Genomic DNA, 12,100 nt, shown 5'->3' with positions numbered 1-12,100 from the left:
GAGAGAGAGTTCCAGCATAAAAGCCATCCCAAGCAACCCATTAGAAGGGATTTTTCATTTCCCTCTTCCTACGTCACCCCCACCCTACAAAAAAAAGTTAAAGTATTTTGCTCAAATTGTGGATTTCCTCTCTTTCTTGGCAGAGTTACCAAAAGAAATGTAATATTCCTTCTGGAGCCTGCTTTCCAGCTGCTGAAGTGAGAGACTTGGGACTATCCCCCCACAGCACCACTGACCCAGGTGACCTCAGACACCATGGCAGTTGCTGGCCTGGGCCCCCAAAAAAAAGCAATGAAAGAATCACTCAGCCAGAGACTGAGCACGTCTCCTTCCAGAGCTTCACCTCCAACAGTTTTTGCCTTCCATGATCCCCTTCCCAGCCAAAGTCCTTTGCCACCTGAAACGGTTTTTCTGCAATAGCAAGAGCTTCTGTGCTTTACCACATCCCGGAGAGATTTCTACTGGTCATCTACAATTTCAGCATGTGCCAAAGCAATGGTGCCTGCAACAACACATACTGTGTTGCAGAAGGGTACACCAACATGTCATGCTGTATATTTTCCCAGCTGCATGGGGCATCCTAATCCACCAAAGTCCTTCACTCTTTGCTACATTTTAAGTGCCAAAGAGCTCATCTGGAAATGCAAGTCTGCAGAGACCTGCTGAGGCTGAACCTCTTCTGTGGACAAAATCTGCTATCTGCATAAAAGCTGTCACCAGCCTGCCTCGGGCCTGACTGGAAGGGTCATACAGAGGAACAAATAGGTCACAGTGGCTAAGCCCCACTTTCAACCTTGGCCCTGTGGCAGGGATGGCTCATACAGGGGCCAACTGCACTTATTTGTGTAATCGGGACACACCTGTTGAGCGGCAGGGTCTCGGCGCAGTTACAAGTCATGGGCCACCAACAGACAGCAGAGAGGGAAAAGCTATTTATGTCCAGAGCTCCTGTTGCTGTCCTCAACAAATCGTCCAGCTCTCAAAATGTCTCTTTCAGGACAAAAATTCCACCTGAATTCCTTTAGCACATGCCCCTTATTTAGCTTACCGCCAGGTCCAATCTGTCTTCTACGCTCCCCCCTTCCTATCTGACATGGGTTCGCATAACTCTGAGATGGAAGAGAGCTCTGCAGACTCTTCTCTTGCTGGTCCTTGCCTCCTCTGGCGTGTCTATGATATCCCAGTTAGATGTTACCAGGTTAATTGCTCTGCTTCACAGCTCTCATTCACCTGCACAAACAAGCCAGAGACTATTAAGAACCAGAGCTGCAGGAAAGTTTCTGTATGCACAGCAAAGACACACACCTTCGCATGGGCTTCCCAAAAAAACATCATCACAAAGACTGAGCCAGACCACTCTGCCATCAGATGTCCCTTCCCTCACAAGTGCCTGCAATGGGAACACAGCTAGAAACTCCAGGCAGGGTTTGGCCCCTCTCAGGGATTTACAGAGGCTTTTTGGAGATGAAATCTGGGCTGCTTCAAAAAATTCTTAGCACTGAGAATATCTGAGAAAACCTGCAGCTGCTCAGGAGTTGCCATGGACATTCTGATTTGAAAGAGTAGACTGTCAGGGTGTATTTGGAGGGAGTGAAATAATCCATAGCTAGTTCACTTATGCTGACTACAGGGATAACAACAACAAGCACAGCACCCATTTTTTTTTAAGCCCTGAACTAGATAGAATTCTTTTTCCACTTTGAACTCATGAGGATTTTCAGGCAAGGGGAGGCAGGTCTGAAAGAACTCTCACAAACAATCTCACACTCCCAGAACAAGAAGCAGTTTCAGTATCTGGAGCTGTCCTAGCAGATCTCTCCTGCCCAGAACCAACAGTTTAAGACTGAATAAGAACAAACCTAACAGGAGTTTCTAGAATCCACTGACTTTTCCAGCACAAAGCAATAGCTGTGTCCCCTCTTCCAGGCTTTTGCCATTATTGCAATATCCTCCCCCGAGCATTCCCCTCTGCATCATCTGCACCAGTTCATTGCCTACTTCATTTCTGACTTAAAGTAATGAAACCTTGATAAAACAAGTTTGAAAAGATGAAGGAAACTGAAGCAGCTTTACAGACATTCACACTCCCTCCCCCTCCACTACCAAAGGCAGAGGTCTCCCATGATTGCTGCAGTTTGCATTTGGACTTGACTTGCAGAGATTGGCCATTTCCTGCTCCTGCAGGTGTATATATTTTTCCAAGATCTGGAGAAAACACAGCTTTTATTAACTCACAGAAATGCTTACACAAGTGCTTAAATACTCAGAGATGATAAATTCATCTGTTAATGAATCTGTTTCTCTGAACTGGACAATACACCACGATCCTAGTGGGCTAAGCAGACCAGGAGACATGGAGAGGCAAAACACACAGTGGAATATTTCTGTATTTTGACAACAGCTACTAATATATTACAAAGAGCACACTGTCAAGCTATTTAGGTTGCAACTTTTAACATGCCCTCTAAAATTCCTTTGTAACAAAGAGGAAATAAGTTTAGTCCAGCTGCAACTTTATTCCTTTCTTCCATGCTTTAAATAAAGAGCCACCTTGCAATGAGCTCTTTGCCTCTCCAATTTCTCCAGTCCAAGGTGGTCCAGCAGGCAGGCACTGGATGAAGGCTTAAAGCACCCTCTGCTATTCCTGGCTCTGACACTGACCTGCTGTCCAGAGGGCAGCTTGGTTGACATCTCTCTGCCTCTGCTTCCCCTCCCAGCCCTTGTTTACCCTGGCTATTTAGGCAGCAAGCTGGTCAGGGCAGAGGCTGCTCTTGCTGGGCCTGTACAACAGCTGGCAAAACAGACACAGGCCACCAGACCCAACTGTAATATCACAATACTCACCAAAAACCCCAAAGGCTTTGTGCTACTGCTCAGCTACAGTTCAGCTGCAGAAAGTATTCTTAAGCCTTAACTCTTCTGTGATATGCTGCCATGTATCTTTGGAACAAAAATGCTCCATTCACCTTACGTCATGAAGACAGGGCTCGACTCTTGTTTCAGCATCTCCTGTGAATGAGCAAAGCAAAAATCTACAGCATAGGGACTATCTTTTTTACCATCCCCACGATAAGATCTTGTTGCAGTACAGGTATATAAATAAAAGTAGAATTACTATACAGAACAAGTGGCAGCCTGACACAGAGACTTGTAGGACAGATGCCAAGAAGGACGTCCATCTAAAATCACTCTATACTACCATAATAGCCACATAATATTCTATTAAACATTTATTTACTGCTGATTCAGAGAAGAAACGGCACATTTTTAGCACTAAGAATGTGCTTTAAGAACCCTTCCAAGCCAGACCCTGCTGTCCCTAATATATAGTAATTCACAGTGATGTGAACCTAGTGATTGCCCCCTCGCCTAAGGAATGAAGTGTACAGAAACACTGCTCAAAGCAAACCTTCCCCTTCCACCAGCACATCATTAAATCAATACCTTAAATACTTTACTTCACTTACATCCGCAGCTCCTGATTAACTGAATCTACCAGAAAGGGCAAATATGAGAGACTTGTCAATGCTGTGAATATGCCTTTCAGCACAACAGCTAGTGCTGGGATTAACTCTGTCTTTCTTGGACAACATCAGCAAATCAATTTAGCATTGTTTCAGCTGAAGTAACCGTAGCTGGCAATTTTAAAAGGTAGATACTCAGGATGAGAAGTAGATAATTTAAAAAATTAAATCAAGTAGTTTCAGGTATACCACAATTTCTCTTTTCCATGCCGCTAACGAGGGTTTGCAACCCAGTCTCTTATAAATTTTCTCATGCATAAAATGCATAAAGACATTTTATAAGCAAGCTGACTGCTCAAACAGTTGTTTCCCACACAAGCTAAAGCCTGTTCCCTCTTATCCTGTTACAATTATCTGAAGATACACCTAACAGAAACAACATTTAAAAAAAAATGGTGTCATTTTCAAGTTAATCACCCTTTTAAAAAATGGGGAAGTGGGGGCAGGGTGTAAGTTTCACAGCTCTCTTACACTCAGGGCTCAAATTTATCTCTATTTACAAAGCATTAACAGATGGCTTATCAAAAGCCATTTAACAGCAGAAATGATCAAACTATTCTGAGATAATAATTTTTGTTTTAAACAGTAAATATTTCCTAGACTAGTTGTTTTAACTTATGCCAGCCTCTCAGGGACCATCAGTTCAAGACTTAATGTTAGAACCATGCACGTTATTTCATTAAGTACATTTACCATAAACGGTTTCAGCCTTTGCTTTCTCAATTGTGGACAGTATTGCACAAAAACCTCTTAAAAGCAAAAAAAAGTGTCCACCTCATGCAACATTATCAAGAACATGTGATAGAGGTTTCAGTTCTACATCAAGTCAAAGCCAAGCTTGACAAACTCAGGATTTACTCTGTATCACTAAAAATGTACAGCTATCAAGAAGGTCCAGCCATCATCTCCATCACTATTCTATAAAGGGACCTGGACAGGCTTGAGAGCTGGGCCCATGCAAACCTCATGAATTTCAGTCAAGCCAAGTGCAAGGTCCTGCACCTGGGACATGGCAATCCCAGGCACAGGGATAGTCATGTTTGGGTGAAGAATGGCTGGAGAGCAGCCCTGAGAAGAAGGGCTTGGGAGTGCTCATGGATGAGAGGCTCACCATGAGCCGGCAGTGCGCGCTGGCAGCCCAGAAACCACCCCCATCCTGGGCTGCATCAAGAGAAGCGTGGCCAGCAGGGCCAGGGAGGGGATTCTACCCCTCTGCTCTGCTCTGGTGAGACCCCACCTGGAGTGCTGTGTCCAGCTCTGGAGTCCTCAGCACAGGAAGGACATGGACCTGTTGGAACGGGTCCAGCGAAGGGCCATGAAGATGCTCCGAGGGCTGGAGCCCCTCTGCTGTGAAGACAGGCTGAGAGAGCTGGGGGTGTTCAGCCTGGAGAAGAGAAGGCTCCAGGGAGACCTTATAACGGCCTTCCAGTACCTGAAGGAGCTACAGGAGAGATGGGGAGGGACTCTTGATCAGAAAATGCAGTGATAGGACGAGGGGTAATAGTTTTCAATTGCAAGAGGGGAGATTAGTTACTGGAAAGAAATTCTTTGCTGTGAGGGTGGTGAGAGCCTGGAAGAGGTTGCCCAGAGAAGCTGTGGCTGCCCCATCCCTGGAGGGGTTCAAGGCCAGGCTGGATGGGGCTTGGAGCAACCTGGTCTGGTGGGAGGTGTCCCTGCCCAGGGCAGGGGGTTGGAACTCGATCATCTTTAAGGGCCCTCCCAACTCTGACCATTCTACAATTCTATGATTCACCCAGGGATGTTTTAGTTTAAATACTCAGCTCAAATATAATCTTCAACAAGCAACCTATTGGGTTCCTACTTAGAATTACTATCAGGAAGAAGGACTCTGTGCCCAGAAGCTTACATCAACCCCTTCCCCAACTTGTATCGGTAGTCAAGTAAAATATAACCTCTCTCTGCAAATCTTCCTCCCTCAATTGCAAGAACAGCAACCTTGGAGACTGCTCTTGATCTTGGAAACATGCATGAGGAGCAAGTGGTTGGGAAGACGCACGGCTATTTAAAACACTTAAGCTGCCACAGAAACTATTACACTCTTCTTTAGCTAAGTCCAAATTTTGCAGCTATACCTCAACTCAACACATGCACTAATGCTGGTTTTTCTGGAGACGTACATATACCCAGCCTCCTCTGGTACTGTGAGGGGGGGGCTCTCTTTTACCTGTTTCCAAAACTGTCTATCCTACTGTAGCAAAACTCCTGCAACTATCCCCAGATGCTGGATCTCCACACAGGGAAAACAAGTGCTGGGCTTTCAGGTATCCATAAGACCTGGCATGCTATTTCAAAGAACTGAAGATTGTCTGAGCCTTCCATTAAGTTAAAAGTAATTAAAGGATTCATCCTCCAGATATATCTCAAGGTTCCTGCATAACCAGCTTGTAATGTCACTTGCTGTGTTACCCGTGATTGAACTCCCTAGAACCAAGGCAGCACTGACCAATGCTAAAAGCAGCACTCTATACTAGAGTTGTTTAAAGAAAACTTGAAAATAGGACTCAGCACAAAAGCACATCCTAGAATTACTAAAAAAAAACCTGTTCATAGCAAACCTAACAGCACTGAAATCCCTGGGAGCTTGTGATACTCAAGCAGCCTTCCTTTCACTTAAACCCTCTGACCTAGCAAACCTCTTCTGTAGCTGTTTATAGACCTGCATTCCTGGGCAGGGGAAGTGGTGGTCCTTACATATGCTGCACCTGCTCTGCTGTACACCTGATCCCTCCTGCAACTGAAGGAGCATAGTATCACCTTATTCTTAATGAAAAATACAGAACTTCATTTCCTCAGGAGACAAAATCATATATCACAGTAGACAGAGTCCTACACACAGCCCTTCTGCAGCACTTATTCCTGCTGACTTCCAAGGAACTGAGTTTAACTTTCAAGCTGTGAAGACTGAATGGGTTGAAGCACTGGCCCAAAAACCCAACACAAGGAGTTCCAGCACCACTGAAGTTCTGCTCCTGCCAGCAGGAGCCATAATTGTTTCCCTAAAGTCTGTGCTGTTGATGAGGCAGCAACATGAGACAACAAAATAGGCCTCAAAAACTGCCATCCCTTCTTTTGATTCATGTCAACACAGTGTTTACAGAAACAATACTGAGTCACTGGATGACAAACAAAATCCTGGGCTGGCAGCTAAAAGGAAAATACAAGAAGGGATTCATAGATCCTAAGACCATAAATTTCCTCTTGGGATCCCTAAAGTAGCAAGGAAAGCCCAGGTTGTGTGGCTGCCTCCGAGTGGCGCTTCATACGCTAGCAAATTTGAGAGAGAAAGAGGAATCTTTGGGTCCTTACCAATAACTGCCAATGCCCAAGCCCCAAAAGCACCTCATCTAGAAAGATGCTGGTATCACAGATTGTAAAGCCAAGAGGGCTCACACCTACTCCTAACCTATGATGTGCTGTTGAACAAGTGGGGAAAAAAAATTAAGAAAACCAACCCCTATCCACTTTAAAACCCAGAAGCCACAAAGAGTCCAGTGTCACTTCCTCTGTGACAGCCACCACCAGTTATACCAGTGAGCAGAATACATATTCCCCCACCATGAAGGCTCTTGCACCTAATAACGTAGGCAAGCCTACTCTCCAGCCTTTCACCAAGACACCAGCCCAGGCCTTGCTCCCTTGTGGCTTCTTCTCTGAAGTGTCTTCAAGACCGTGGCAGGGGCAGCTGCTCAGAAGAGGGCAGGGAGCGTGGGCACACAGCAGCTCCTTCACCTCCCCTGGCTCGAAGCCCCCGGCCCTACGTGTTTTGCCGGGGGGTGTTGTCCGGGGGACGGAGCTGATCTGGAGAGGCCTCGGGCCCCGACATCTGAGGGCCGCTCCCGCCGGGCCTGTCGCTGAGGGAGCCCGGGAAGCTCCCGCCATGCTCACCCGCATCCTGGCGGGGACAAGAAGCGCCTCCACACACCCTCCCCGACCCTCCTGGGCAGAGCCGGGGTCAGGCCCCACCGCCCCGGGGCAGCCACAGGCGGTACCTCCCCTCCCAGGGGCGGCCCCGCCGCTACGGCCCTTGGCCTGCCCTCGCCGCCCCTCTCGGCGCAGACTAAAGTCGGCGCAGACTAAAGTTGGCGCAGCCGCGTTTCGAGAATAGCCGTCCCCCCCGCGCTTCCCTCCGCCCCCTCACAGCCGCGGCGAGCCCCCCCTCCCGTTAGCGACTACGCCAGGAGCGCAGAACGCCCCTTAGCAACCAGCTAGGCCGCAGCATCCCCGGCCTTTCCCAGCCGCCACGGCCGCCTCCCCCCCCGCGCCCTTCCGGCCGGGAAGGCCGCGCTTACAGGTCGGTGCCGAGCTGAGTGAAGCCGGAGTTGAGGCAGCCACGGGCTATGCGCTTCCAGAGGAGATCGCGGCTACTGAGGAAGCGCAGGCGGCGGCAGACCTGGCCCAGGCGGCCCAAGGCCTGCACGTCCAGGTAGGAGCAGATGAGGAGCAGCAGCTCCTCGGGTAAGGCCCACAGCGGGGAGGAGGGGGGGGAGGAGGAGGAGGAGGAAGGGGGGGAGGCGGCCCGGGATCCCCCCTCCGCCTGGGGGGATCGGGGGCTGCCCTTCCTCCCCATGGAGCAGCAGCTCCTGCCCCTCCTCCCCGGGAGCCGGAGCTGCTGCTGCCCGGGGGAGGCCAAGCCATGGACGGGGGCAGCCGCTCCCCAGTCACATGGGGCAGGAGCCGCTGCCTGTCGCTCCCCCCCCTCCGGCGGAGGAGGCGGCTACCGGGACGGGAGGGGGCACGGAGCCGCCGAGCCCACCCTCGTTAACGAATTAATTCATTAACGGGAGCCCCCGGGACTCCCTCTGAGCAGCACACCCCCGGCACGGGCCGGTATTCTTCCGAGCTGGGGTTAGTAACGTCACCTGATGCACATAGTCATTAATAACGTGAATAATTAATAGCGAGGATAGTGATCCCAGCTAACCAGGAGCATCTGCTCCACCACCTGGAGCCACCCCAGCTTGGCACTGCACCCCCTGCGAAGGAAGGTGAACAGCAAGGTGATTAGGGCTCGTTAATTATCCTTGAGCAGGGTCAGGAGCACCTGGCGCAGTGGCCACAGGGGTCATCTGGTGCTGCACAGCAGTTCCCAACACTCCCAGATTCCTGGGCCAGGGAGAAGGAAGGGTCTTCCCCACCCAAGAGCGAGCCTTGCTCCACTGGTTTAAGGCTGGCTTTTCACACCGACCCTTTGCTGCAGCCCCTTCCACGGTCCCACAGAGCTGAAAAGTGCTTGCACTCCCCACACGCGTGTGGACGGACATACATACGAGCACAGGGCTGCGAAGGAAGAGTTCATAATAACTGAGTCATTGTTGCCATCCACAGGAGCCTGGAGTACTGACAACACAGAAGGATTCTGGTCCAAAATGGCAAAGTAGCCCTACGCAGACAGCGGAGCAGGAAAATATGAGCCTAGTGTTGTGTTATTCTTTCTTATAGTATTTTCCACTCTACAGAAGCCCGAAATGCTTGAGGAAATTTTCCCCTTAAAATTAAAAAAAAAATAAATAAATTACAAGAAGTTCATCATCTGCCTAGAATGCTTTGAACAGGTATCACTTACCCACAACAGCCAGCATCTCCTTTTGCACTGTGGAGTAGGAAAATAAATTCCAGCATATAATGAGGTTACCATAGCATACAGGCCTGTAGACAGTACTTGCATCCAGAAGGTCATCTTGTCTGTGTAATCTCAAGCACTCAAATATTCATACAACTATATCACCAACTCTGGAAGCCTTGTATTCGAGAGGTTCAAAACTCCTGGCTGAGGAACCGCCTGGTCCATTTACACCAAGTTTCAATACACCCTGGAAGTCAGGGAAGTTCCAGAAAGCAGCAAGTGTTCTATCAGCATTTGAGTGAATCAGATGGCCCAAGCAGTTAAAAATTTCTCAACCTAAGTATGAGCTCAGGTGAAATAAGAGCACATCTAGTAGAGGACTTAAGTAGTCAGTTGGAAGGGAGGTAATATAACAAATTTTGCGTAACATGCAATTATGGAAATGGTGTGAATACAGTTTTATATCAACTTAATGTATTTTTTTTATGAGATTAAACTTGGCACTTTTGTAGTAGACTGCAGCAATTTCTGAAACATTAAACTTATTAAAAGCTGACTGACTTCTCTGTCTTAAATTGTTACTGTAAAGACAGTTTTATTATCAAGTTGGTCTGTCTCTCGTAGGATCCCACAGAGACAGCTTATGGATCTTACATTATTTAATATTTTTACTAGCAACCTGAAAAGATTCTGAAATAAATCGTTATTAGTGAAGCTTTGCAGAAGGTGCTGAGCATTGGGCAAGAGGCAAAGGGTGCTTATGGCTGCATAACCCTATGTTAAGTTTAGGCCTGATCAAATCGTACGTGTTTCAATCAAGCCAAATGTAAAGTCTCCCATCTAGGAACAAAGAATGTAGGTCACACTGAAAGGATGTAACTCTATCCTGCAAAGCTGCAATTCCGTAAAGACTTCATTAAGATGAATAATCAGCTGAACGTGAGCTCCTTCTGCAGTGCTGTGACCAAAGGGCTAGTGCTGTCCTGGGAAACAAACAAGAGCCGGGAAGTTCTTTCACTTCTGCTTTTGACTCTGTTGTGACTGCTTTGGAAATAATTTGTCGAGCCAACATTTCAAGAAGGATGTTGAAAAACTAGAGGGGTTTCAAAGAAGAGTAGCAAGAATGATTACAGGACTGTCAAACATGTTTTATAGTGGGACCCAAAGTGCTCCGTCTGTTTAGCTTTCTAAAGAGAAGGTTAAGGTGCGAGGTGATCATACCTTCTGAGCACTGAAACAGGAAGAAAAATCTGGTAATACCAGGATCTTCAATTTAGCAAACAAAGAGATAAGATCTCTTGACAGAAGGTGGTGGGAAACAAATTCATAAATAAAGCGTGCTTTTGTAGTGAAGAAAATTAACTGTTGAAACAGCTTATCAAGATTTATGGTAGATTTACCATTACTCAATTTTTTAAGAAACAGTATCAGGGGGTTTTCTTAGCTTAGAGAGAGAGAGCCTGGCTAGACCACAACGGCTAAAACTTAAACTGGGAATTTATCTGGTGAATCCTAACTCGGGGTCAGACTAAGGTGGTCAAAGGGGTCCCTCCTGGCCCTTGACTCTGTTACTCTACAGATGCTACGTCTGCGTAGAGCGTGTCTCCCTGCACTGTGTGACACCCAAATTCCAGGGTACAGTAGTCTCCAGCCTGTGCCTGTGCCACTTTCCCAAGGAAACTACTTGGTGCAGTCCAGAAAGAGCCTGGGAGCAAAGTAACCTGTGGAGTGTGACCCTCTGGGGTACCATGACCGAGGTATGGACAAGTGAATCTGCAGAAGCAAGGCATTACTGCTCTCCATTTTGTGACCCAAGGTTTAAACCAACTACGAAATATTTGGCTAAGGTGAAATGTGTGTTTGCAGGCAGTAATTGTGGAGAGGATCCAGACAGGAGACAAAAAGAGGAATCTGAAGAAAAAATCCTGTTGCTCTTAAATGCAGCATTGTTTTCTTGTATGGGCGATTGCCTTAAAACATAGTAAGAATAATTATTATTTGTCCAAAGCTTATGTATTACCCTTTTTTCTTTTTTTTTTAAGAGAAATGGACCTGCAGTTATATACACTTGTTCTCGGAACTGGTTTCAGCCACTGTGATGGCTGTGGAGCTTTCAAAGCTGTGCATCACAGGCTGAGAACCCGATGGCACTGGTCTCCCCAGCACTGCTGAAGTGGGTGCACACGTAGGTGTCTGCAGGAGCAAGGGCTAAGGAATATTCTGAACCATTGCTAAAACTAAATTACTAAATGGAAATGATCATTTCCATTACATCCTTCATACTCTAATAAAGGACTCCGTGCAGGTGCTCAGTGCAGTAGAATCGTAAAGTCAATAATATATCCTCTGAATTTCTAGAAAATGGGGTAGGGCTCTGTGCTGAAGTAGCAGACCATTCCAGCATTGTGGCTTGCAGGGTTTGGAAGCTAAAAATCGGGGGGCTTATACCTGTAAAGCTTGTGCTTTACCAGTGTAAGCCAATGAAATCCAGCTCGGAAGAAACGCCATTTCAATGTCTGCCTGTCAGTTTTTATTTTTCTTTTGCTGTCTTCAAGGGGTTTTATTCTTGCAGTGCCCTCAAGTACACCTTTCCAGCTAAAGATACAATCATGTGGACAGCTCTTTGTTTTGTTTTTCCTTCCAACCAATGCTTTTGTGTATTTCTGAAACTTAAGACACCTCCTCTGCTACTACAGTACTTATCTGTAACACCATCGCTTTGAGGGATTAAAGCAGGTTACTTGTTACACACTTAGATCAAGAGTTATCTGAGTAGAAAGTCTATCCCGTTAGGGTTGGCGGAATCTGTTTTTGATCTTGAGTTGTTTTGATTTTCTCTGAGAGCAAGTAACATGTTATTTTAACTTCTGAATAAGGTGTGCTACCTGACTGTGTCTCTTCTGTTTGGCAGAAAGGATTAGAAACCTCCACGGAACTTGCACTCTATTAAAGCAGAGTGCTCACCATTGAGAACCGAGGAGCTGAATTGTTT

At 47.0% G+C, this 12,100-nt stretch overlaps 1 protein-coding gene across 2 annotated transcripts in view; it reads right to left on the bottom strand.

Moving 5' to 3' along the window:
* LOC106897333 (F-box/WD repeat-containing protein 4-like) overlaps positions 1-8,329 on the bottom strand; it is a 64,689-nt gene extending 56,360 nt beyond the window's left edge. Inside the window, exon 1 of one of the 2 annotated variants that reach the window (XM_014957929.1) lies at positions 7,835-8,329. In XM_014957929.1, coding sequence (XP_014813415.1) covers positions 7,835-8,112 — 278 coding nt within the window. In that variant the 5' untranslated portion in view covers positions 8,113-8,329. The remainder of the gene's footprint in view (positions 1-7,834) is intronic. The other variant, XM_014957920.1, reaches the window with a different exon arrangement.
* Positions 8,330-12,100: the final 3,771 nt, after the last annotated feature.

Source organism: Calidris pugnax, unplaced genomic scaffold (assembly GCF_001431845.1).
Source record: "Calidris pugnax isolate Ruff unplaced genomic scaffold, ASM143184v1 scaffold4, whole genome shotgun sequence".
In the NCBI taxonomy this organism is placed as follows: domain Eukaryota; kingdom Metazoa; phylum Chordata; class Aves; order Charadriiformes; family Scolopacidae; genus Calidris; species Calidris pugnax.
Note: the sequence above shows the minus strand (reverse complement) of the source record. Positions and strands in the feature narration are given on the sequence as shown.